Source organism: Berghia stephanieae, chromosome 2, assembly GCF_034508935.2.
Source record: "Berghia stephanieae isolate SIO BIC M18660-M18661 chromosome 2, UCSD_Bste_1.3, whole genome shotgun sequence".
In the NCBI taxonomy this organism is placed as follows: domain Eukaryota; kingdom Metazoa; phylum Mollusca; class Gastropoda; order Nudibranchia; family Aeolidiidae; genus Berghia; species Berghia stephanieae.
This window is the reverse complement of record NC_088361.1, coordinates 40,482,502-40,507,501: the sequence shown is the minus strand read 5'-3', so window position 1 is coordinate 40,507,501 and position 25,000 is coordinate 40,482,502. Positions and strand designations below refer to the sequence as shown.

The 25,000-nt window shown below is 33.7% G+C and overlaps 1 protein-coding gene across 1 annotated transcript in view; it reads left to right on the top strand.

The window, feature by feature from the left end:
• LOC144964875 (uncharacterized) overlaps positions 1 to 25,000 on the top strand; it is a 44,715-nt gene that overhangs the window by 9,055 nt on the left and 10,660 nt on the right. Inside the window, exons 4-12 of the mRNA XM_078899604.1 lie at positions 2,051 to 2,132; positions 5,490 to 6,416; positions 8,533 to 8,663; positions 9,643 to 9,695; positions 11,634 to 11,718; positions 15,623 to 15,849; positions 18,257 to 18,354; positions 20,489 to 20,613; positions 22,140 to 22,166. Coding sequence (XP_078755730.1) covers positions 2,051 to 2,132; positions 5,490 to 6,416; positions 8,533 to 8,663; positions 9,643 to 9,695; positions 11,634 to 11,718; positions 15,623 to 15,849; positions 18,257 to 18,354; positions 20,489 to 20,613; positions 22,140 to 22,166 — 1,755 coding nt within the window. The remainder of the gene's footprint in view (positions 1 to 2,050; positions 2,133 to 5,489; positions 6,417 to 8,532; positions 8,664 to 9,642; positions 9,696 to 11,633; positions 11,719 to 15,622; positions 15,850 to 18,256; positions 18,355 to 20,488; positions 20,614 to 22,139; positions 22,167 to 25,000) is intronic.

Below are 25,000 nucleotides of genomic sequence, written 5' to 3'. Positions count from 1 at the left end.
GCGATGAAACAACAATCAATGAAATTGCGCCACCTGGATTTCAAAGTTGCTCTTTTCCGCGCAAAGAGCGTATAGGAGGTGGTATTGTGATCGTTCATAAAAACACTTTAATTCCTGAGATTAAGCGCAAAACAACATCCCATCTTCATAAACCTTTTGAATCAGTCGAAATATCCGTAATATGTCATTCTTGAACAACGAAAATTATCGCATTATACAGACCACCTCACAACTCAGAAAATAAGATCAGCACGTCTGATTTCATCGACGAATTCAACGAAATGGTAACTATGTATGCCATTGAAAACAACGAATTTGTCATTTTGGGCGACTTTAATATCCACTATGATAGCAAAACTACTGAAACTGAGAAAATAAAATCAATTTTTGATGAGCATTATCTGACACAACATGTTCATGAGACCACCCACCGACAAGGCCACATTTTGGACTGGGTAGTAACCAACCAAAACATAACCCCAACAACACCAGTAGTCGTCGACGACAAATGCGTTTCTGATCATTGCTTCATCTATATTAGTATTTCTATTGTATCAAAGAAACTTGCCAAAATGAAGCGAAAAATCAAATCTAGAAGCCTCCAAGAAATAGACCTTGATGATTTCAAAAACGATTTATCAAAAGAACTATCAAAGCATCCAAACATGACTGCGGACTTATTCTAAGAGAGCTCAAAGATCATTATGAACCAGCATGCTCCGGTGACAGAAAGACTCGTAAAAGAGAGAAAACCGTTTCCATGGTACTCAGCAGCTGTCAGAATCGCAAAAAATGAAAAACGCAAGGCTGAATGCAAATGGAAGAAGACCAAACTACAGGTCCACAAAGAATACACGTCCTACAAAAATAAATATAAGAAAACGATATTTAAAGCAAAGGGAGACTTTTTAAGAGCAAATTAAACGAAGTCAAAGATTCAAAGCAATTTGTCCACCTTACAAACACCCTTGTGGGAAAGAATATTATGGTAATGATATTTTTACCATTAATAATGCTAGCTTAGAACAGCTCTAGCTGCGTGGTTTAGTGGTATTCACAAAACATTTTATCTATAGGTTTAAGTTCCGCTGTGGGAAGCGAAAATTTATGTTCCAAATAAAGGTTTTTTACTTATATACTCACATCATACTCAAGGAGTGCCTGACAGGTAACAGCTTTGTCCATGTCGGGGAAAATTTTAATAGCGCCTTTTATGTCTCATATTTCTTCTATATTGTATGGAACCAAAGTCTTGTAATGCTCTTTGAACACGCTCAATGGATTTTGAGCTTCATAAAATCAGAGGTCGCAGCATCAGCAACATTGGTAGTAGTAGTAGTAGTAGTAGTAGTAGTAGTAGTAGTAGTAGTAGTAGTAGTAGTAGTAATAGTAGTAGTAGTCGTCGTAGTAGTAGTAGTAGTGATGATAGTAGTAGTAGTAGTAGTAGTAGTAGTAGTAGTAGTAGTAGTAGTAGTAGTAGTAGTAGTAGTAGTCGTCGTCGTCATCGTCGTCGTCGTAGTAGTAGTAGTAGTAGTAGTAGTAGTAGTAGTAGTAGTAGTAGCAGTAGTAGTAGTCTTTGTTGTTGTTGCTGTTGTTGTAGTAATGGTGGTGGTAGTAGTAGTAGTAGTAGTAGTAGTAGTTGTAGTAGTAGTAGTAGTAGTAGTTGTTGTTGTTGTTGTTGTTGTTGTTGTTGTTGTTAGTGTTGTTATTGTTGTGTAGTAATAATTATAGTAGTAATAATAATAATACTAAAAGTAGTAGTAGCAGTAGCAGTAGTAGTAATAGTAGTAGCAGCAGCAGCAGCAGTAGTAGTAGTAGTAGTAGTAGTAGTAGTAGTAGTAGTAGTAGTAGTAGTAGTAATAGTAGTAATAGTAGTAATAGTAGAAGTAGTAGTAGTAGTAGCAGTAGTAGTAGTAGTAGTAGTAGTAGTAGTAGTAGTAGTAGTAGTAGTAGTAGTAGTAGTAGTAGTAGTAGTAGTAGTAGTTGCTGTTGTTGTTGTAGCCGTCGATGTAGTTAACAATCAATAATATTTTTCATTGGGTTATATTAGGATTTGAAGACTTTCATCGCTAAAACTACAGACAAGAGGACAATGACCAAAATGACGTCTAAAGTACTGAAGCGGATAACAGGTTGGACTTTAAATCAACTCAGGTGTATCGGATATCGTACATTTATATGGTTCTAGGATGAACATGCAAACATAATTTTTAATATACATGTTTCACAGACTCATTTTTAGCATTTTCATATTATAGTTGTTATCCGGAAGGTCCCGGGTTCGAGCCCCGCTTCAGGTACTTTCGTTTCTTTTCCTTGGGCAGGATTCTTAACCTTCAATTTGCTCACTTGGACAACACGGGTGGTTCCTGTTGACATCAGACATCCTGCTTGATGAATTATCTGTATGTATTCCTTCATGGAATGCCAAGGCGACGGGATCTGATGGTGCCGTTGCGAAAAGGCATAATTATTAATTATTTAATTTAAGAGTATTTTATCGAGACATAATGCAAGATAACAATGTACAAAATATCACTTTTTGAGTTTAATTTCCACTGGCCCTTGGATATTCTATATGATGGCTAGTGACAAGGCTATGTTAAATCCTTGGCCAAAAATAGTTTGTCATGTTGCTAAGGATATTTCCTCCCCTATGGAATTTTCTTTTCTTACTCTCGTTTGATGTACAAAAACAAGTTGTGATTGTCTACGATAAACAGCCTATATGTACAACGTATCACAAGTCCATTGGGTTAATCTTAATAGATTGTAAACGCTATTCAACTTTTTCCTCTTGATGATGCATTGGTTCTATCATCGTGGTTTAAGACTTAACCCATTTTTATTCTTGTGAATATAACAAGGTTGTTTAAATATCATTATTCAAACTCCTAACATATATCACAATGGCTATTTTGAGATGATGAGATGGCCACGAGTGTTCATACACCAAATGAAGATGTAAATAAATCAGAAACTTTGTGAATATTAGGGAGAAAGGACGTCGTTACGTAGGCTATTTGAATAACACTTGGCATGTTATTTCGTATATTACCGTAGTTCTCAAAGTGGGTGATAACCCTCAAAGGGGGGGGGGGGGGGGCTATGAAAGCAAAATTTGAAATTGGGGCGTGGTGAAGTCTCACAGGGGTGCGATGATCAGGAACTACATAGAATGTATTATACTAGAAGTTATTATGCTTTTTCTAAAGCAAACCTCGCACCATAGGTGAAACATGATTTGCCCCAACCATACGGGAGATTATAAAGATGAAACAGTAATGAAGTCTCCATCCTGAAGTAACAGCACAATTCAAAGGCAAATTGATAAAATGGCGGGCGAAGCTGACGTCAATTGATTCGGCTTTTGAAAGTGACCAAATTCAACCTTTAATTAGAAGAGTTCACTCTCAGCAATGATGATGTCCTACTGCTGACCTATGTCGGTTTATACGAGGCAATTACGTTTACCAAGAACTTATCTTGCACCTCAATTACAGACACCAAGAGAGCAACACTCTACAAAACTGTTCGCGATTTTTGCGAAGACAGGAAATTCCAATCACAAACGTTGTAGCGTGTGCCACAGATGGTGCAGCTGCCATGGTAGGGCGCTATCATGGCTTTACAGCATTTTTTAAGGAGTCTGTGCCAAACATTTTATCAGTACATTGTGTGATTCACATACATCACCTAAAAATCTTACCCGGCCATTGCAGGAATCGCTGTACATCGCCATCACGCCAGCGAACAGATAAAAGTCCATGTACTCAATACGCTTTGCGTGGAGAATGATGAGGTGTTCAATAGGTTACTGCTCCACACAGAGATTCGGTGTCTTTCTAAAGGGAACTGTCGTGCTTGATTATTTTCACTATTCAACTCCGTTGTCGAGTTATTACAGTCAATCAATTCTCCAATCGCCGACCAGCTCAACGAAATCAAAGACAAAGTAACTTACCTGTCTAATATCTACGGAACATCCAACGAACTGAATCTACAGTTACAAAGCAATGACGCGAACATGATCCAAGCGAAATCTGCTATATCCAGCTTCATAGCAAACCTTCCTATTAACAGGCGCTCCCTCTGCCGAAGACACTTCACTAAATATCCAAACCTCAAAGACATTGCAGGGCATAAATCTGATGACAACATTCGGATCTTCACAGATCACATTGAAAAAAGTGAAGTTGATATGAGAAATCGCTTCCAGGACCTCTTTAATCTTGATGTGACAGCATGGATCATTAGTCCAAAGGAGTTTGATATTAACGATTTGCCTGGATCTACCATCCAAGACGAACTGCTTGAAATGCAAAATGGTTTCGAGTTAAAACCCCTGTTCAAGTGTGAAAAGTATCAAAATTTCTGGTTGAGAGAAGCAATTTGTTGCAAATTTCCTGCTCTCTGGAAAGAGGCTAAATTGTTTCTCATCGCTGTCCCGATGTCATATCTGATGGAGAGGGGTTTCAGCGTTATAACTCACATTCTTTCAAAGTCCTGAATCGTCCCAACTTTGTATATAGAGGGGATCTACGAGTACGGCTGGTATCCAAGACTCCAAACATTTACAAGCTCATGAACGTACACCAAATTCATCACAATAAATGGGATGGCACCAAATTGATGCAATAGCGCATTGTTTTTAGTGCCATTGATGTGTGAGTGAATGAGACAATATTTGAGAGAGAGAAAGAGAGAGATAGAGAGAGAGAGAGAGACAGAGAGAGAGAGAGAGGAAGAGAGAGAGAGAGAGAGAGGGAGAGAGAGAGAGAGTTTTGCATAATAATATCGCACAAAACTATCTTTTTGTCTTTGTCTGCCTTAGTCATTTTGTGTTGATGGTGAAAAAGCGGGATGGGTGGTGGAAGGGGGGGGGGTATAATAGAAATAATTCCTGATATTGGTCATGATGCAAATCGTTTAAGTTTTGCCCTCTTTATTAGAGTTAGCGTCTTGAGCTCTCTCAATACGTTACTTATAGTTTATTATCATCAAACAAGATATTCTTGAAGTCTTTGACACGGAAAATGAATCATTTGGTGCTGAAACCCTTTCAACTATCAGACAAATTTGTGTATTCTGTATCTTTTAAACGTAAAAGGGAAAATATCGATTTTATTCTTTTGGCATGCAGGTCAACTTTAAACTCACCTTGATGTTCTAATCATAAAGACCTGAAACGTGTTTATGAAACAATGCCAAAGCAGCGAGAAAAATGCATTTAAAAAATAACATTCCCAACTGGAGATCGAACCTAAGAACTCCTGATTGCCGCTTTTCTTGTATTTTTCTTTCTGTTTTGACTGGCACTGTTTCATATCTTTATCTTACACCAGTGCCTGCTCCCTAACTTGTCACTTACTTGTCACTTTGACATGTTCTAATCATTGTATATCATGGCAGTTATATTCGATAGCTCATTTGATGTTTCAGGTCACATGAAAACAATTACACATTTCTTCCAATTTGTATTGACTCAGAAAATCACAAGCGGGATGATTATGAAAACAGTAAAACAACAAGAGAACCTCCTGAATACGTCGAGGTAATCAAAGATGAACTTGATTTAATCAAACAACTTCCTGATGTTGACAGCATGTTAAATGCAGATGGCCAAAGTATTAAAAAGAAAAATCTTGAATTTCAAACAGAAGATGATTTGGAGTATGACCTTGATAAAGAGTTGAAAGACATAAAGAGTTTTTTGCATCAGAAAAATAAAACTTCAAAGAGAAGAAGTAAAAGGCGTGCAATCAGCAAGGTTGTAACTCGATTGAATTTAAAAAATACCATTAATAATGAAATTCCATGCGATAAAAGTAGCTTCGCCTGCAGAGGTTTTGACAAAAATGAAAGTGCACATACTATAACGAAGCGCTCAACAAAAAGTAAAACGAAAAACAAAATAAATGTCCAAAAACATGCCCCGATACAAAGATTGTATGTCTTCCCGTACAAATTATATGCTGGTGGAGAGTTTGTCGACCTGTTTGATAAATTTGCAGTTGGAGCCGCTATTTCACGAGATATCACAATGAAGTATAAAAAACAAGCGATGGAATTAGAAGCAGAATTAGAGGCAGAGAGGGAGTTACAAAAGAATTTGGAAAAAGCAAAAATGCGTTTCGCAAAGGAAATGATGATGAAAGCTAACTCTGAGGTAGCGAAAACAACATGGGCACCTGAGGCGACCACAGTACACGAAAGCACACAAGATGTTGACGATGCAGATGAAGATGAAAATGATGATGATAATGATGAAGAGAATGAAGACGATGAGTTTGATGATGATTTTGATGACGATGATGACCTGCCGAAGAATAGTGAAGATACTAAATTTGCATTGTTTGGTAAAATCAAGAATGAATCGCGAAGGAATGACACAAATTCAAGTGCTATCGTTGCAGGTATGTGTTGGATATTTAAGGTGAACTATGGGTCAGAATTTTGGGAAATTAGCAATACTTTTAGAATTTTAAATTTTTATTGTAAATATTATTTTTAATCATTTTCCCTCATTTTCCAATTACTTTTAGATCATAAAACTATTGCAAAATGCAAAAAAAATATATTTCCAAAACACAGACAGATAAGGAGATGAAGAAAATTATGCTTTAACATCCCTTTTTCTCATTTCTTGAATTTTTAACATTTAAGTGCTTTAGGTACGGTCATTTTTAAAGACAAAAGATTCAAACTTTCAGTGATTGTTCTCCAAAACAATTAAATTCGTAAAATAGAAGCAGATATCACATCAATTATATTTTAAAAATTGAAAAAAATGGGGAAAGGGGGAGGGGGGGGGTATGTGATTTTGCTATGTAATATTAATACAAAATATTTCTGTTCATATTTTTTCTCTGTTAATGAAATAAAAAAGAAATATGGCTCTACTTGCTTAAAATATTAATCATTCTTGTCCTCAAAACTAACATTCTCGAAAATGTATTGATAAATCAAAAAGCCTTAGGGATTAAAAATGCATATGTAAATCCAAGATGGCGCTTGTTTACAGGCGTTTACATGGATACTAAGATTATTGTCTTTTTCGATACTGTACTGAATTTTAATTGAATATGCTCTTTTGTACAGTTTTAGTTCAAATATGATAGTTCACGCTTGTGTTATAAGAGTTAGAAATATTGGTGGTAGATTCCCTTAAGATAACACCTTAGACTGAAATACAGAGACGTGAAACTTCTGGGATGGTAATGAGGTTTTAATAATAGAAGACGATGCGTATCTATGTCAGACCGTGTCAAGTCGGTAAAACATCCTCTCGCTCATAATGGTTATTTGTAATATATTGATGCTATGTGTTTAGATGAAATACTCATAACATCCGCCAGCTGGATATAACGTACCAACATACCAAAGCATGTATAACCTTGAGCGTTTATCCTCTGATTGATATAATAATTTAATGAGAACTAATCATCAACATGGATGTCTAAAAACAATAACAACGAGTTAAGTGATATCAATTTCGTTCCTTCTATAAATAAAATTAGGCTCAGTTGGGTGAATCCTTAATAGCGGATCGACAACTATCCTTTTTCGGACACATAGTAAGGAAATATAAGAATGAATACCTAGCAAGTTGTGGAAAAATACCTGGTAAACGCGCCCGGGGGAGACAAAGAAAAACACTCATAGACCAACTGAAGGGCTTCACCAACCTAACAATCCAAGAGCTGTTTGAAAAAGCAAGAGACAGGGTGGAATGGAGAGAGATAATTCATGCAGTATCCGAAGCCTGGACCAGGCATGGAACCTAGAAGAAGAAGAAGAAGAAGAAGGGTGAATACTTCTCATTAAATTATCTCCAAAATATGATAAATTTTTAAGTTTACACATGGTTTTGTGTATTTGTACCGTTAATATTGTGGAAAGAAATGGTGTATATTATAGTTAAACACATACCATCAATATTCAAATGCTATTCTTACCTACTTGACATTGAAAACCCACAGACATTTCATGTCTCGATATTATCACTTTAGTCTTGGGTGATACCTTACGTGTTATATTGTAATAGTATTGTTCTCATTTATTTATGACAAAATGTAGACAATACCATGTAATAGCTTTCGTGGATTTATTTTTCCATCTATCTTTTATCCTACAATATGACAAGCGACAGAATGCGTCTTATGTTTATTATGAAAGCTGTTCAAATTTTTACATTAACTTTTGAAAAAAAAATTGAGCTTTTTGTATAGCGCGATATCTACTAAACGTGATCAAAGCACTTTATAAAGGATACCTGACCAAGACGTAAGCTAAGCTGTAGAACGAGACATGAAGCCTGTTAGGCGATATTACAATTTTTTTCGACAGAAACAACGCTGTTAGCGGCATCATTTTATACCTGAGTACGGTGAAAGAATGTGAGTAAAGAGGCTTTTCCAAGGACTCAACTATGCGCTGAATATATCTAGCATTGTGTATCACTTAAAACATGGTGATGGTTAAGGCAATTCTCGAAGTAAATGCGATATTTAAACGTGTTTTCTACATAAGGTAAAGGCAAGGGAGAGCAGAAGTCCTTCGTGTCTACTTCCAAAGAATACGACCATAGAATCAAGTCTTTTGTCATTTTCTTCGTTGCCATTGGTGGAATAATCGCAATCATCTCCGTCCTTCTTATAATGGTAAGTGTAAGACAGACCACCTACTTTGAAATTTTAAAAATGGAAATTTTGGAAGATAACATTAATAGTTTAATTGTTAACTTTAATAATCAACAATTTACCCTCATAATTATTTAAATTATGTAGTCTGGATGGAAGACGATGTGGTCGAAATGAATGCAGATCCAATAAGATAAAGGTTATTTATTGAGCCAATACAATGTGCTCGATTTTTACGATTTGTGTATCGAGTGACCTTTCCATAAACGGACAGACGTAAATTATGTCTTGATCTACAAATCAAAGTTTGCATAATGTTTGTGTGTGTTTTGTTGTTGTTGTTGTTTTTGTTTTTTTTTTTTTTTTTTGTTTTTTGTTTTTGTTTGACATGTGTGGTCTATTTTATGTCCTGTGGCCACTGTTTCAGTTGTCATAATTAATGTAATTGTAATGCGCTATTGCTTTATCTTGTGGGGGAGTATGCGTGATATAAATGTTCTATCATTATCATCATCATCATCATCATCATCATCATCATCATCATCATCATCATCATCATCACCACCTTCACCATCATCATCATCATCATCATCATCATCATCATCATCATCATCATCATCATCATCATTATCATCATCATCATCATCATCATCAACGTAACCGTCACTATCATCATTACAAATCGATCTCAATAAATGGTACTTACCTTAAAACAAACCCGTATAGTAATAGTTTACTAAAATGCCTATCTTTTAGATCGTCCATCATATTACGTTAATAGTTTGTTAATCAAAATACCTTTAATAAATGACAGGTTTCTATTCTATTGCTTTCAAAAACTCCTCAGCTGGTCGTTTGCAATATTGATATCTCTTACTATTATCAATCAAAAATAGAAGAGGAAATAGAAGAAAGAATCACCAAAGTAATAATTTAATTTGTGTGTGCAATGTGATTTTGTGACGTCACTCAAATTATCTATTTCATTTCTGTTCCTAAGGCAGTCAGAGGAAAAGGTTCTTTGGAAGGAATGTACTTGGGTAGGAGTCTTAGGTAAGGTAAATCATGAGGTAGTCTATCAAATAACTAAACTAAGAGGTAAACCATTGAATAGGTAATTAATGACTGTACTTAAAAGCACACCATGTTATTCATGGTTTTCTAATTACTACGACTCGAGGGTAAACCGTGCAAAAGTTATCCAATGATTACAACACGAAGGCAAACCATGTTATAGTGTTCCAATGACTACGACTCTAGGGTAAACCATGTAACAATTATCCAATGACTACGACTCGAAGTTAAATCGTGTAATAGTTATCCAATGATTACAACACGAAGGCAAACCATGTAATTGTTATCCAATGACTACGAGCCGAGGGTAAACTATGTATTAATTATCCAATGTTTATGACTCAATAGCAAACTATGCAAAGTTTATCCAATGACTACGACGGGAAATTAAACCATGTAATAGTTATCCAATGACTGCGACTCGAAGGTAAACCATGTAATAGTTATCCAATGACTGCGAATCGAAGGTAAACCATGTAATAGTTATCCAATGACTATGAATCGAATGTAATGGTTATTCAGTTGTTAGCACTCGGAAGGCAAACCATGTAATTGTCATCTAATGACTACCACTCAAAAGCAAACCATGAAAGAGTTCTCCAATGACTACGACTCGAAGGTAGACCATCTAATGGTTAAAGACAAAATAATGATTAGATTTGAAGTGATAATAGATAAATTAGATAATAATTGAAAAAAGACAACGAATTAAGAAGTCTGCAAGACTTTCCATGTCAACGTTTAATTTTACTTCCTCATTTTCCTTTATGTCATCTTTCATACAGGGCACCAACAAACGTCATCTACTCCTGTCTGTTCTAGGACATTCTTTGGGCTCGCCACCCACTGAGACCAACGGTCTTAAGCACGGCTTCCATTGTCTCCAAGTGTCTATAGGCGCTCATGATACCCTATCCTCATCAGGTGCCCAATGGAAAGCAGTCTTTCAGAATGCGTCCTATCTTTCTCCAAATTCTTCTCAAAACGTTTAACTTGATGTGTGTTTATTTGCAGGTCTGATATCTGAAAATTGTTACGAGCTCATTGTTGTAATAGAAATATTCACAAACTAACACAAAATATTGTACATTACAGCAATGTTAAAACAGGCCCATAACTGTGTTGGGCTATCAGACCTGAAAATGTGTGCCCGTCGGTTTAACAAAATACGAATGACTACTTAATTCTGATCTTCTACAGACATGTTTAAGTATTAAAACAAAAAGAAACAAAAAACAACTAAATTATTAAGTCCGAATATTTTATCTACACATCAATTGATAAATAAATAAGCATTTTCTTTCATCGGATATGACAGTGATAAAGTAAGCTCTACACATTAGCATCTAACTTGCATTAAAAACGTTGCTAACTGAAATCCATAATTAAATTTTAATTTAAAAATCTGTTTCAACCAGATACAACGGCGTGAAACTTTTATATTTATCAAAAGAGACTATAATTGATCATTATTTCATTGAACAAAATTCAGTACAATATGTAAAATTTGAAATATAGCATAACTTTATATCGTTATCAATCGGGGCTGAAGAATGACGTGAGTCCGAAATGTTCCGTAATATATATTTTGCTCTTTTCTTTTTCGGAATCAACTGTTTTACGTTCCGGAAAGTCAGGCCACTTTTTTTTGGCCTTCTTTGGGCTTTATTTTGTTTCGCTTTTATTAGTTGTTGTTTTGTTTTTTTAATTATTCGCTTTGTGTGGAGATTTTTTTGGCGTATGTGGTTTGTAATTATTAAATCTATATTTTGTAAATGCGAGACTTGTTCAGCAAGAAGTTTAGAATTAGTTTGGAACTGGTAAAATGTTGTTTACCCCGATTCATTACCAAAACTTAAGTTTCAAAATCAAAGTGCTCTACCATACGATAAATCTTAATAATTATCCCTACTACAGGAAGAAAACTATGAGAGCTTTGGAAGAGGAAAGCGACAAGAAAAGACAAATAATTCCAGTGTATGAGGGGATACCTGAAGAGGAGGTAAGAAATAGATGCACTCTATCTATCTATCTATCTATTTTCTGTCTGTCTGTCTGCCTGTCTTTCCATTTATTCATGTATATACAGTGCCGTACCTTAACTATAAATGAATGAATTGAAAGCATTGAATTTGCCAATAATCCACTGCATGGGGTTCCTAGGGCCTAAATAGTGTTGCAAGAGCCCTCTCTTGATATAAATAATATTAGAACATTAAACCTTATTCCATTTATAGTCTAGGAAAGTTTCACCATGATTCATGATTTTATATATATAGCTCTGGCTCTCCATAGCGCGACCATAACCAGGTGGGTGATAGTGGTAGCAAAACTCTAGCGTCTGCCTCAATCAACAATTTTGTTAAAGAACTTAATATACATTAAACTCACTCAACCCTAACACCGATTATATCCGTAGTTACTTTTACCACATGCCTATTTATTACATTTCTCTGAGACAAATTATAAGCGTAGTATCAAAGCTAATGTTTTTAGTTTTTGCATGGTAATGATAGTTGAATAAAACGATCTATGTACGTGCTCATGTTTAATGTATTTTTTTTTTTCCAATTTTGAAAAGTAGCAAAAATCTCCAGAATTGAGTGAGTTAACCAACTCGACTCGGTTCTGAATGAGTAAACGGTTGTGGGTGGTGAAGTAGCAGATATACTTGTACAAGTAAGCACTCGTACCAAGTTATCGTATATTTAAATCACTTTATGACCCATTGCGTCATTCTTGTCGGAATGAACTAGATGAAGAAAATTTAAGTTTGTAGTCAAAATTATCAAAAACTAGCATGTGTTACCGTTTTAAGAACGGAGACGGGGAGGGCGAAGCTACCTGATTTTCAAAAAACAAAAAAAAACAACAACAAAAAACAACATAACACACATGCAGCGTGGCTCAGCGGCACGGTCTTTGTTTTGTACTGAAAAGGTACCGAGTTCGATAACTCGCCACTCAGCTGTGTGGCCTTGAGCAAGTCATCTCGCCCTAGCTCAATTTGCGGCGCTGCACTGCGGCTGACACCTGGATTATTCCAGTCTTCCCTTGGAATAGACCCTAGAGACTAATTTCCCCAGTGGGATGAATAAAGGGAATTTTTCTTTTTTTTTACTATAAAAAGTGAACTAAGACCGAAACGTTTTCAACTTATTATATATCTAGGAGTTTGGAATCTAGATAGAAAAGTGAACTGAGACCGAAACGTTTTCAACTCATTATAGATCTATGAGTATGGACTCTAGACGTCGTAAAATAATGTCTTTGGCCTCATTTCTTACCTCTTTTACGCTTTCTGATTTCTTAATTTTCTCTTGCGTTCAATTGTGGTGCCGAAGTGTTGTCGTTTAATGGCGGCTTCTCTAGTTTCGTCATTTTTCTTTTATAATTTAGTGCTTTTCTTCAAATTGAGAATAAATCAAAAATTATTTTTTAATCATATAGATAGCTATCGCTCCCAGCGTCTTGTCGTTGCAAATCAACAATCTAAATTTGACTGTTCTTGGTTTCTTCGTTTTAAATCTAAAGAGCTACCGTGTTTGGGGCTTAGCTCCATTATAACGATATTTTTAAAAAAATGAAATTAATTTTTGAAATGTCAAAGACATAAAACTCATCTCCTCAATAAAGGCATTTGTTTTGACCCAAATATTATGAATGAAGCTTTAAAATATATTTTTTTAGCCTTCGGGATCACCTCCACATAACATCTCTTTGATACGATTGAGACATTATGTGTCCTGCTCGAGAAATAGCAAATGAAGCATTGTGAATGAGCATAATGCGTCCATTGATGTGTCTAAGTGGTCCAAAATAAGGAAACAAAACAAACTTGAGCATTTATATAGAGCAACTTCCACCAAACGAACTCGAGCGCTTTACATGAGGTCCCTAGCCAATATGTAGGACGAGACCTGAGCATATTGGGCATTATTACAAATTTTCCGACAGAGACAACGCTGTTAACGGCCATGTATTCATGTTGTACACATTTACTTTTGATAATGTGAGTAAAGAACCTTTTCCAATAACTCAATTATGTGTCGCTCAGATAGGGACTCGAAACCTGAACCTTCCAGTTGGGAGGCGAGTCTCATAACACAAAACCACATAGCAGCTGGACAGTCAGGACATCGAACTATTTCTTTCTCTAATTAATATTGTATTATGCTATTTTTTATTATGCCCTTTTCGATTGAAAAATAAAATTGTGTTTTCCCACTGTCGCAGTCAGATTTTCAGAAAACATTTTCGTAAAAACCATTGTCAGGATAAATGTTATTGGAGGGCGTAGATATATACAGCGGCGTGGCATGCTTAAAGTATAAAGTGGTGCCAGACGAAAATGACTTACACATGCTCTATTTGTAAATATAAAAGAAAGAAAAAAAATACTTACATACTTGTAAAGTAAATTTGCATGGTGATGTTTCTATCCCTGCAAATCTTTTCAATAGTTTGTTTATATAAATCACGAACGAATATATTGATGGGAGTTTGGACACTGAGGGAAATGACTAAAGGGACACATGCAGACATTGAATTTCAATTGAACAAAGGGTAATTTCAAAACTTACAAAGCGTAAGAATGTATACAGCCCATGGCCTACTAAAAGAGTACTATAGTTACGTCATAAAACAGCCCCATTCCACTTCGGAAATCAAACATGACTCCATACAAGATCTCTCTCTCTCTCTCTCTCTCTCTCTCTCTCTCTCTCTCTCTCCCTCTCTCTATCTATCTATCTATCTATCTATCTATCTATCTATCTATCTATCTATCTATCTATCTATCTATCTATCTATCTATCTATCTATCTATCTATCTATCTCTCTCTCTCTCTCTCTCTCTCTCTCTCTCTCTCTCTCTCTCTCTCTGTGTGTGTGTGTGTGTGATGAACGCGCGCACATACACACACACACAGTCAAACACGCATATTCACGCGAAGATCATGTATATAGCATCACTATCAGGAAATGTTTGGCTTAACTCGTTCACATTCCTTCATATCAATTTTTGCAGCAATAACAATAATTATGATGATGATGATGATGATAATGATAATGATAATAATAATAATAAAAATAATAATAATAATAATAATAATAATAATAATAATAATAATAATAATAATAATAATAATAATAATATAATAATAATAATAATATTAATAATAATAATAATAATAATAATAATAATAATAATAATAATAATAATAAATTACTATATACAATAATCACGACAGAGAGAGAGAGAAACAAATTAACTTGTTAATAATCGTGATTTCGATAATAATAAAGATGGTCGAAGTTACCATACTATGGCTGTGACGTAAATGACCAAAATTAGCTATTATTCCCCAGTCCAACAGAGTTGGAGCAAAAATCTCTTGGCACCTGAGGCGGGTTTTTTCGGTATGTGAAGATGGTAAAAATTCGAGCCATTTTCTCAGGTATTCAATGTCGCAACACAAATAGTAATAGCCTTAAATGGAGCCAGCAAAAATCCGCACCTTGCAATCGTTTGAGTGGGGAGTGGGGAAATCCAGTCACTCGCTCAGCCATAGTACACAGTCGCTGACGACAGTCATCAACAGTTTGTGTGAATCGGGAGAGAAGCGTGGATAAAAGGCGTTGTGACAGAAAGGGAGTCTGTTTCGCACAGTTGATAAAAGGCGGTATATGCCATTTCTCAGTTTTATATATTTTTAAAAATGCTGTTATCCATTTTTAAAACATGGATGTGGTGCCAGGCACCATTTGAACCAATAGAGCCACGCCCCTGGATATATATCAATCTCCACATTTTTTCAAAGGTTATCCTTTTCTTTCCTACAATCTCCTTTTATTCAATATAATAGTTTTGTGCCTTTTGAAGTTGTGTTTTTTCATTCTTTTAGAGAATTTTACTGTACAGTGATACACCATTCGATGGGGATCACGGGATCGGAGCTGCCAGCATCGAAGAGGAGGGGGCTCTTCGGGAGATTGCCAACTTGTCGGCATCGTCTGCTCCATTATACGAACAACTTCAATCTGAAATGGTAAACGAGAACCTGTTCAACAACGATGCCGAGAATGAAACAGAACCGGCACCTAATAAAAACACGCAAGGGGAATTAGAAAAGTAAATACAGTTTATCGGTGTTTGATGGATGAGTCATATATATACGAGTATATATATATATATATATATATATATATATATATATATATATATATATATATATATATATATATATATATACTAGTAAAAAGCCCGCAATTTCGCGGGGAAAGAACTATTTTCGTTCGATACTGTACTCACCATCATTTAATGAGGGCAGATTGGTAAACAACGTTGTCTGTGTAATTTGGTATATCTTCGGTTGGTTTTTCTGTGTGGCCCTATAATATATTTAATAATATATTCCCTCAACTAACTCCAAGAAAAAATTTAACCTAGTACCTTTAATTAACCCTAATAGGAAAAACAAACACCCTAGCACTTTAATAAGACTTATGACTAACCCTAATAGGAAAAAAAATCATCCGATCTCGAGCTAATCCTAATAGAAAAAATCATGACAAATTGAATAAATAAACGCCTGACAAAAGTTCAAAGGTGAAAATACAAATTTAAAGAATACCGGGGATGTAGGAGCTTTCGGAATGTCTCCCCTTTACTTAATTTATGGAAAAACAAACACCCTAGCACCTTTAATAAGACTTATAACTAACCTCTCGAGCTAACCCTAATAGAAAAAAAACAACTCTCGGACTGCTTTGCACTACCTTTCAATATTTAACAAATCAAAATGGCGGCCGAAAATCAAAACAATGGTCAAATTAGGAAATTTTAAACTTTCACAAATCTATCAAGGTTTGTTCTAGAGTTTTTAAAATACTTCTATATAATGACAAATTGAATAAATAAATGCCTGACAAAATATCAACGGTGAAAATACACATTTAAAGAATACTGGGGATGTAGGAGCTTTCGGAATGTCTCCCCTTTACTTAACTTATGGAAAAACAAACATCCTAGAACCTTTACTAAGACTTATGACAAACCTTAATAGAAAAAGAAATATCCTCCGATCTCGAGATAACCCAAAAAGTAAAAAAAAAAGAATCAAAATGGCGACTGAAATACCTTCATGTGATCAAGTGAATAATATCACTATGAATGCCACGATTTGCTGAAAAATGCCAACACCCACACACACATGTATACACCACACACACAACACACACACACACAAACACACACACACACAAACATACACGCAATTATACATAACACTGATCACCGCTAAATCAACAACACAACGGAAGTAATAATAATACTTGATGTCATAAATAGATGACGCAAATTGACAACTTTTTACAGTGTCAAAATTAGTTGATTTTGGGAGTCAAGTGTCGTCGTTGGTACACATTTTATGATATCTGTTTGACTCAACGAACTTTCAAACTGACTTTAAATTATAAAAGGAAATCAAGTTATCTGTTTATCTATCTGTAAAAAATACATTTCTAATTTTCAAATCTTTCAGTAGAGTTGTGCGCCGTGTCAATTTTTTTATTGACTCAAATAAGCACAATGTTCTCCACAATGCTATATTTTTTTAAGAAAGGATATATATATATATATATATATATATATATATATATATATATATATATACATACATATGTATTTGTATAAAGTTATAAAATAAACCCCACGAAATAAAAGTGCTCGACTTTAATGTTAAAGGAGCGGTAAATATATATACAAATATAAAATTATAGTTTACTTCTACAGTACTGTTTTATGCCACTCTAGGGCAATTTACGGGAAGTATAATATGTCATCGTTATTGTTATTTATGATTGTGTGTTATTTCACATGAAATTACAATTTCAATTACAATTATACGATTACACACACTTCCCGTAGATTGCCCCAGAGTGACATGAAACAAGAAGTAAACTATAATTCTATAATATAAGCATAAGTGTGCGATTACTGAGTCTTACGGATTCCCACTTTTTGATCTTGTTGACTTTTGTCTGAACCAAGGACGACAAAATACCGTATTGATACAACACTGGTTGATAGCAGTTTTAGTAAGGACACATATAATATGAATATTGCAGTATCTTAAAGCCAAGTAAGACTTCCGCCAGGATATCAAGCCATATTCCATATCTCTGCTCAGCTGTCTCTATAAAACAGAGGAAACTGTCATTCTAACAAGAATAACTACTTAGCTACATCGACCCAATCATATCAAAAGCAAAAGCAGTTTCACAAAGAGCATGAACAGACCAAATCCAACCACTGAAAGAGATTATAAATTGAAGTTGGGTTGGGGTTTGAAACCAAACCTAAAATCTTTTCTGATAGATCTGTTAGCAGCATATGAAACAGACAGGGTCACAGTGTCCTAATTAGCAAAATATTACTCTACTGCAAGATTGTAATTCCATGAAATTAAAATATTCTTATTGTATTAGTCCTTATAACACTTCTCTGAAGTACATGTATTTTATTCTGTTTATCTTAGTGCATCCACGAACGTGAAAAGCCCCAATGAATCTAGACTGCGCCAGTTTTTGTCATCAAGAGAAGATATGAACTCCCATTTATCTTCGCCACTTCACAGTAAGTTCTGTTTTTAGAAGGACTAGAGACTAATTGTTCCTTTTCTATATTTTGAATTAATTCGTCTCTCCTGCTTTATTATTATTATTATTATTATTATTATTGTTATTATATTATTATTATTATTATTATTATTATTATTATTATTTATTATTATTATTTTATTATTATTATTATTATTATTATTATTATTATTATTATTATATTATTATTATTATATTATTATTATTATTATTATTATTCATTATTATTATTATCATTATTATTATTATTATTATTATATTATTATTATTATTATTATTATTATTATTATTATTATTATTATTATTTTCATTATTATTATTATTATTATTATTATTATTATTATTATTATTATTATTATTATTATTATATATTATTTTTATATGATGATTATTATTATATTATTATTATTATTATTATTATTATTATTATTATTATATTATTATTATTATTATTATTATTATTATTATTATTATTATTATTATTATTATTATTATTATTATTATTATTATTATTATTATTATTATTATTATTATTATTATTATTATTACTATAATTTTCATTATTATTATTATTATTATTATTATTATTATTATTATTATTATTATTATTATTATTATTATTATTATTATTAATAATATCATTATTATTATTATTATTATTATTATTATTATTATTATTATTATTATTATTATTATTATTATTACTATACTTTTCATTATTATTATTATTATTATTATTATTATTATTATTATTATTATTATTATTATTATGATAATGATGATGATGATTGATTATTATTATTAATATCATTATTATTATTATTATTATTATTATTATTATTATTATTATTATTATTATTATTACTATAATTTTCATTATTATTATTATCATCAATATTATTATTATTATTATTATTATTATTATTATTATTATTATTATTATTATATATTATTATTATTATTATTATTATTATTATTATTATTATTATTATTATTATTATTATTATTATTATTATTATAAACACGAGGCTTGCCTGAAAAGTATTTGCGATATTTTCTACACTCTTGCTTTTTGGAATTCCGGACATGTTCCCAACCACTGCACGAGCTTGCGAATGCGCGTTGGGAACAAAGTTCGAATTCTAAAACGCAAGAGTGTAAGAAATCATTATTCTACCCCTCCACCGATTCTTATTTCGTCATATTTGAATGAAAGACATCTTCAAAAACATTTAAATGATTATTCTTTTTAAAGAATCTGATTTTTGGTGAAATCTAACGATTTATAATCTGACGTCACAAATTATTATTATTACTATTTTGAGAGAGGGGTACGTGGAATAATATTGCTTATGCCTTTGAATTTCCAAAACATTAAGTACCCCTTTTTCTCTCATCCATAAGCAATTTGCCAAAACTTCATTTACAGTTATTATTGAATGCCGGCGCATAAGTCACAAAATAAGGAAATTGTTTTGAAAAAGTGTGCGTTACTGAGTTTCCTAGCGCTGAAGGGTCATCACCAATAAAATCCAGAGACCCTCTGAAGGGTCATTATCAATAAACATCCAGAGACGTTTTAAGTGTGTGTGTGTGTGTGTGTGTGTGTGTTTGTGTGTCAGGGGGTGTATATATATATATGTGTGTGTGTGTGTGTTTGTTTGCGTTTGTGTATGTAATATTGTATCCTTCTAAATACATTGATTATATCCTAAAAGGCAGCTCGTCCTATTCCAGAGGTGAAGAAACTTATTTTTGTCCATTCATTTGATTTGTGGGAAACAGTCTGATTTTTAGCGTATGATGTTTTACTTTCTGTGAGAGATTCTCTTCATTTTCATAAAATAATTTCTTTTAATAAATACTCTCCAGAAATCAATTGATGGTTAACATGAGAATTTTTTTCTGAATTACGCGTGTGACTTTGATTTAGCTTAAGCGCATGCATGGATGCTGCCGAAGGTCTTTTTCGTACCACCCAACTTTGATCTTTCAAGATGCAATGACTATCAGTGCTGTGTGTGCATCATTCTTCTTTAATGCAATGATAGTTCCTAACATTTTCACAAACGATGTCAAACTTATAAAAATGAATTTTATTTGCCTGACAGAACACACTTTGAAGAGATCGGCGACACCGACATCAAGACCAAGAAACCCATCTATATCCATTCCACAGCAACCTTTTCCAAATACCCAACTGGGTGGCCGCCATGTCATTGTGGATTTCGGAAAGGTAGGAAAAGATTTTTTTCCCCGTCTATATCATGACTATTGTGGATCTTCGGGTATACTATTTTTTTCAATGTACATACTTTTCACCATTTAAACGAGTGGTTTGAAAGATGAAAAAGAGTAAGAAGTAAAATAATATGTTCCAACGATAGGACAGTTTTCAGTGTCCTTTTTAGGAGATAGAATATCAACTTTGACGATAATATCGGTTGCGATTGAAATGGTCAATGTTTATGTAATCATCACTTTCGCATTCCTGTGCCCCTATAATAATGGTTGCATTAATTTTGATTCATTTAAATGCCTTCTTAATAGAATTGTGTCAGGCTTGCTTTGAGATATATTATGAGGTCTACATGATTGTCTGTCTTTAAAAAAATGTTCTTTCGTCTGTTGTTCAAAAGCGATATATAGGTTTCCAAAATACAAAAGATAAAAATCTACAAAACTATTTTGCAATGATCTTGGTAATGGAATTGATTTTGGGGAGTGCCTAGTTATCTACCACCTAGCAGATAGTGAGTAACTGTAATGTTAGTATGATTGTATTATGTATCAAATCAATAAGGACGAATTACACAATAATTATTATAACTTTAACAAGTCATTTTCAAATCTTGTATATAAAATTATTTGGCTTATTTGTCATTTTCACACACACACAAATAAATTATAGTACCCTTCTATGTTCAAAAGATTTTGGTATAATTATCCTTAATTTCAAACTTATCCAAACATGTATTAATAAAACTGTAACTACTTGAAACTCAAAGATGTAAATGAAAATAGGAAATGGAATAGAAGCTTCAATTTAATCAAGGAAGACAGATAATGTGAACGCTTGGGGTTTCCCCTCTGTCAACAAATCACGATGAATGAAACACTGAAGAATAAAGAGGGATGAGACAATAACGTTAAGGTGTTTAAAACAACAAATACTATTACCATTAACAACAGTATTTCAAATATAACAATAGTAACACTAGAGGTATTTGTAGTAGAAGTAGTAGTAGTAGTAGTAGTAGTAGTAGTAGTAGTAGTAGTAGTAGTAGTAATAGTAATAGTAGTAGTAGTAGTAGTAGTAGTAGTAGTAGTAGTAGTAGTAGGAGTAGTAGTAGTAGTAGTAGTAGTAGTAGTAGTAGTAGTAGTAGTAGTAGTAGGTAGTAGTAGTAGTAGTAGTAGTAGTAGTAGTAGTAGTAGTAGTAGTAGTAGTAGTAGTAACAGTAGTAGTAGTAGTAGTAGTAGTAGTAGTAGTAGTAGTAGTAGTTGTTGTTGTTGTTGTAGTAGTAGTAGTAGTAGTAGTAGTTGTAGTAGTAGTAGTAGTAGTAGTAGTAGTAGTAGTAGTAGTAGTAGCATTAGCAGTAGTAGTAGTAGTAGTAGTAGTAGTAGTAGTAGTAGTAGTAGTAGTAGTAGAAGTAGTAGTAGTAGCAGCAGTAGTAGTAGTAGTAATACTAGCAGTAGTTGTAGTAGTAGTAATCACACTCATAGTTATAATAATTACGTGGATTATTATTTGTTTTTCCTCAGGAAAAAACAAGCAAGGGCAAAGAAATGGTAATAAATACATTTTAAGTTAGATAAGTTGCTGTATGACATAAAACATGCGGACTCAGAAACAGTGTTATAACTCAATAGACAATAATGGTAGAAAAATCACACTTTATACAATAAACTACAGTTTAAAGCAAACCAACAAGCCAAATGTCAAAGCTATTGCGCAAACATTATGGAAAAGACATTAGAAATAAGATAACCACCCATTTAGTAGGGGGAATTAGGTCCAAAAAACCCTTGAATTGTGCAAACAAGGTTGAAAGCATGAAAATTACATATGTTGTAGAATATGAAAACCCCTATAATTTATGATATAGAACCACTCTGAGAGATCAGTATTAGTTGAGATACAAGGTTTTTAAAATTAGAAAATTTTGAAATGGACGACAATAATTTCTATCATTTTTATTGTGTAAACATTCGAGGCAAGCCGACCAAAGGTTGTTTTACGTCATCCTTTGGATTCCCATTGGTGACTATTTTTAGCGTCGAAGCGGATGTTTTCCTTTCCCTTTACTTTCGATTCACGAACCATACAAATTATTTAATCGTAAATATTATTCAATTTCACTTTTTTTAGAGGACGTCTAGCGAGCAATATTCTATAATAATATGAGATTTTTTTCTGCATCTGATTTAATAAGTATAATCAATTGCTCTAAAACGGAAGGGCAGACGGGAAGACGAGCAGAGGGGTAGACAAAACAGACTAGCAGAACACAGCTCTATAAATGCCGATAACCGGTGTTGACAAAGGACAGTGCTCCTTCTCCCCTCCTCCTGTTTTCTTTTCTTTCCAAATATACTGCTATAATCATTTTATGTGAGTTAAAACCTATTTCAGTCAAACTTGATGACAGTAAAGAGTCAGCATACCATTTACATTGCTATAATTATCATCATTATCATCATCATCATCAACCACTATGATGCTGTATTGTTGCAAGTTATTTACTTTACGTTATTTACCTCAAAGGGACAATGGGAGAATGTTCTATTTGTACTGTTGTGTCCTTATGTACGGCACTGCACACATTTTGCCTGCTGATGATGTGTCTTTAACAGAAAGAACGAAAGAAAGAGAGAGAGAGAGAGAGAAGAGAGAGAGAGAGAGAGAGAGAGAGAGAGAGAGTTATGAAAGAATATTGCATATGCCTAATAAAGGAATGCGTTTGCATGATTTCAGATACACATACAATAGCAAAAAGAACTGCTCCCAGAGACTGGGACAAGTGTTGCCAACAAGATAACACAGACCGTTTATAATGTCCCTCTAAATGAGATTATTGAAAGTTTAAAACAAAATGATACTAAGTGGCATAAGTATTGTCGTGTAAAATTTAATGCCAACAAAATTAGGCGATTAGAATTAAAGAAATCTAAAAGAATTGCTCTACAAGAATTCCAAACTTCGTCATTTGACTTGGAGGAGTCACCGAATGAATATATTTAGCAACCCACGAGAATAATGAGACAACGTTCAAAATTAGAGATTGACTATAATAAACAAACGTGCTTTAAAAAAAACATGGAATCGGGAGTACTCCATTCTGTAATGACAACAGATATGGAAGAAAATATTCGTGAAATAGTGTTATCTATAAAAGATTCTGATATGTTGTTATTTATTGCCGGAGGAGATTTAGTCGCTCAGGAAGCACAAGACCGCCCTATACCATAAAATTTGTTATGCACGATACTTAAAAAAACAAGCTTTAAAAGATGTCACTGCTGATGATAATCATGATGTCACAGTTCTTGAAAGAAGTCGAGCTTTTGCAAACATTATATCTTTTATAGAAGTGTACCCTGCAACAAATGTGACGATCGACATGAACCACTGTGGAGCTTATTTCCAGAATTGTCAAAAGTGTCCCAAAAACTCATCAAATGTTCATGTAAGAGAGAATGTATCGGCACCCGATGCAAGTGTTTAAGATCCGGTTTGCCTTGCACGGACTTGTGTAGATCAAGGGTGTGTGTGTATGGGGTGGGGGTGGGGGGAGGTGGGGGGAGGTGGGGGGGGGGGGGGTTAGGTCAGTACAGTAATGAGTAAAATTCTCTCTCTCTCTCTCTCTCTCTCTCTCTCTCTCTCTCTCTCTCTCTCTCTCTCTCTCTCTCTCTCTCTCCGTCGCTCCCACTCACTCCTCTCCCAACTCTCCCGCTTTTATCTACTAGTTACAACACGAAATAACCATCAGTTAGCTACCTTAAATGGTTACCGGTGTATTTAAAGTTTTAGAACGCACATTGTATTGTCGTGGTTATTTCCTCGGATAAGTAATGCTATATAGGAAAAAATAAAAGTGCTAAAAACGCACTGTTATGATAAATTGCCAGAGTGGTTCTATATCAGGTGTTATTTAGACGGGTCATAGCTACCTATATGCCAATTTTCAGGATTAAAACCCCAATGTGCACGGTTTTAGCCTAATTTTCCCTAATACAATGAATATGAAGAAAATATATATTTTTACGCAGTTATTTCCCTTGTTTAATATAGCTGTAATAGGTAAAATCTAAGGCCTTAAACCGATACGTTATAATTGATTGCCAGAGTGGTTCTATATCAGATGTTTTTTCTATGGGTCTTAGCAACCTGTATGCAAATTTTCATGCTTTCAACCCGAATTTGCACGGTTTTAGCCTAATTCCCCCTACTATTATCACAAAATGAAAAGTAATGCGTTAGAATTAGAATACATAAAACGAAAGTGTAAATTTGAACACACTTTCGTTGTAAAAGACAAATATGTTAAAATCCAATGAAACAAATAAATACAAGGAAAAAAAAAACGTTTACCTTTTGAAAAAGAAAAATGGCAAATTATTAA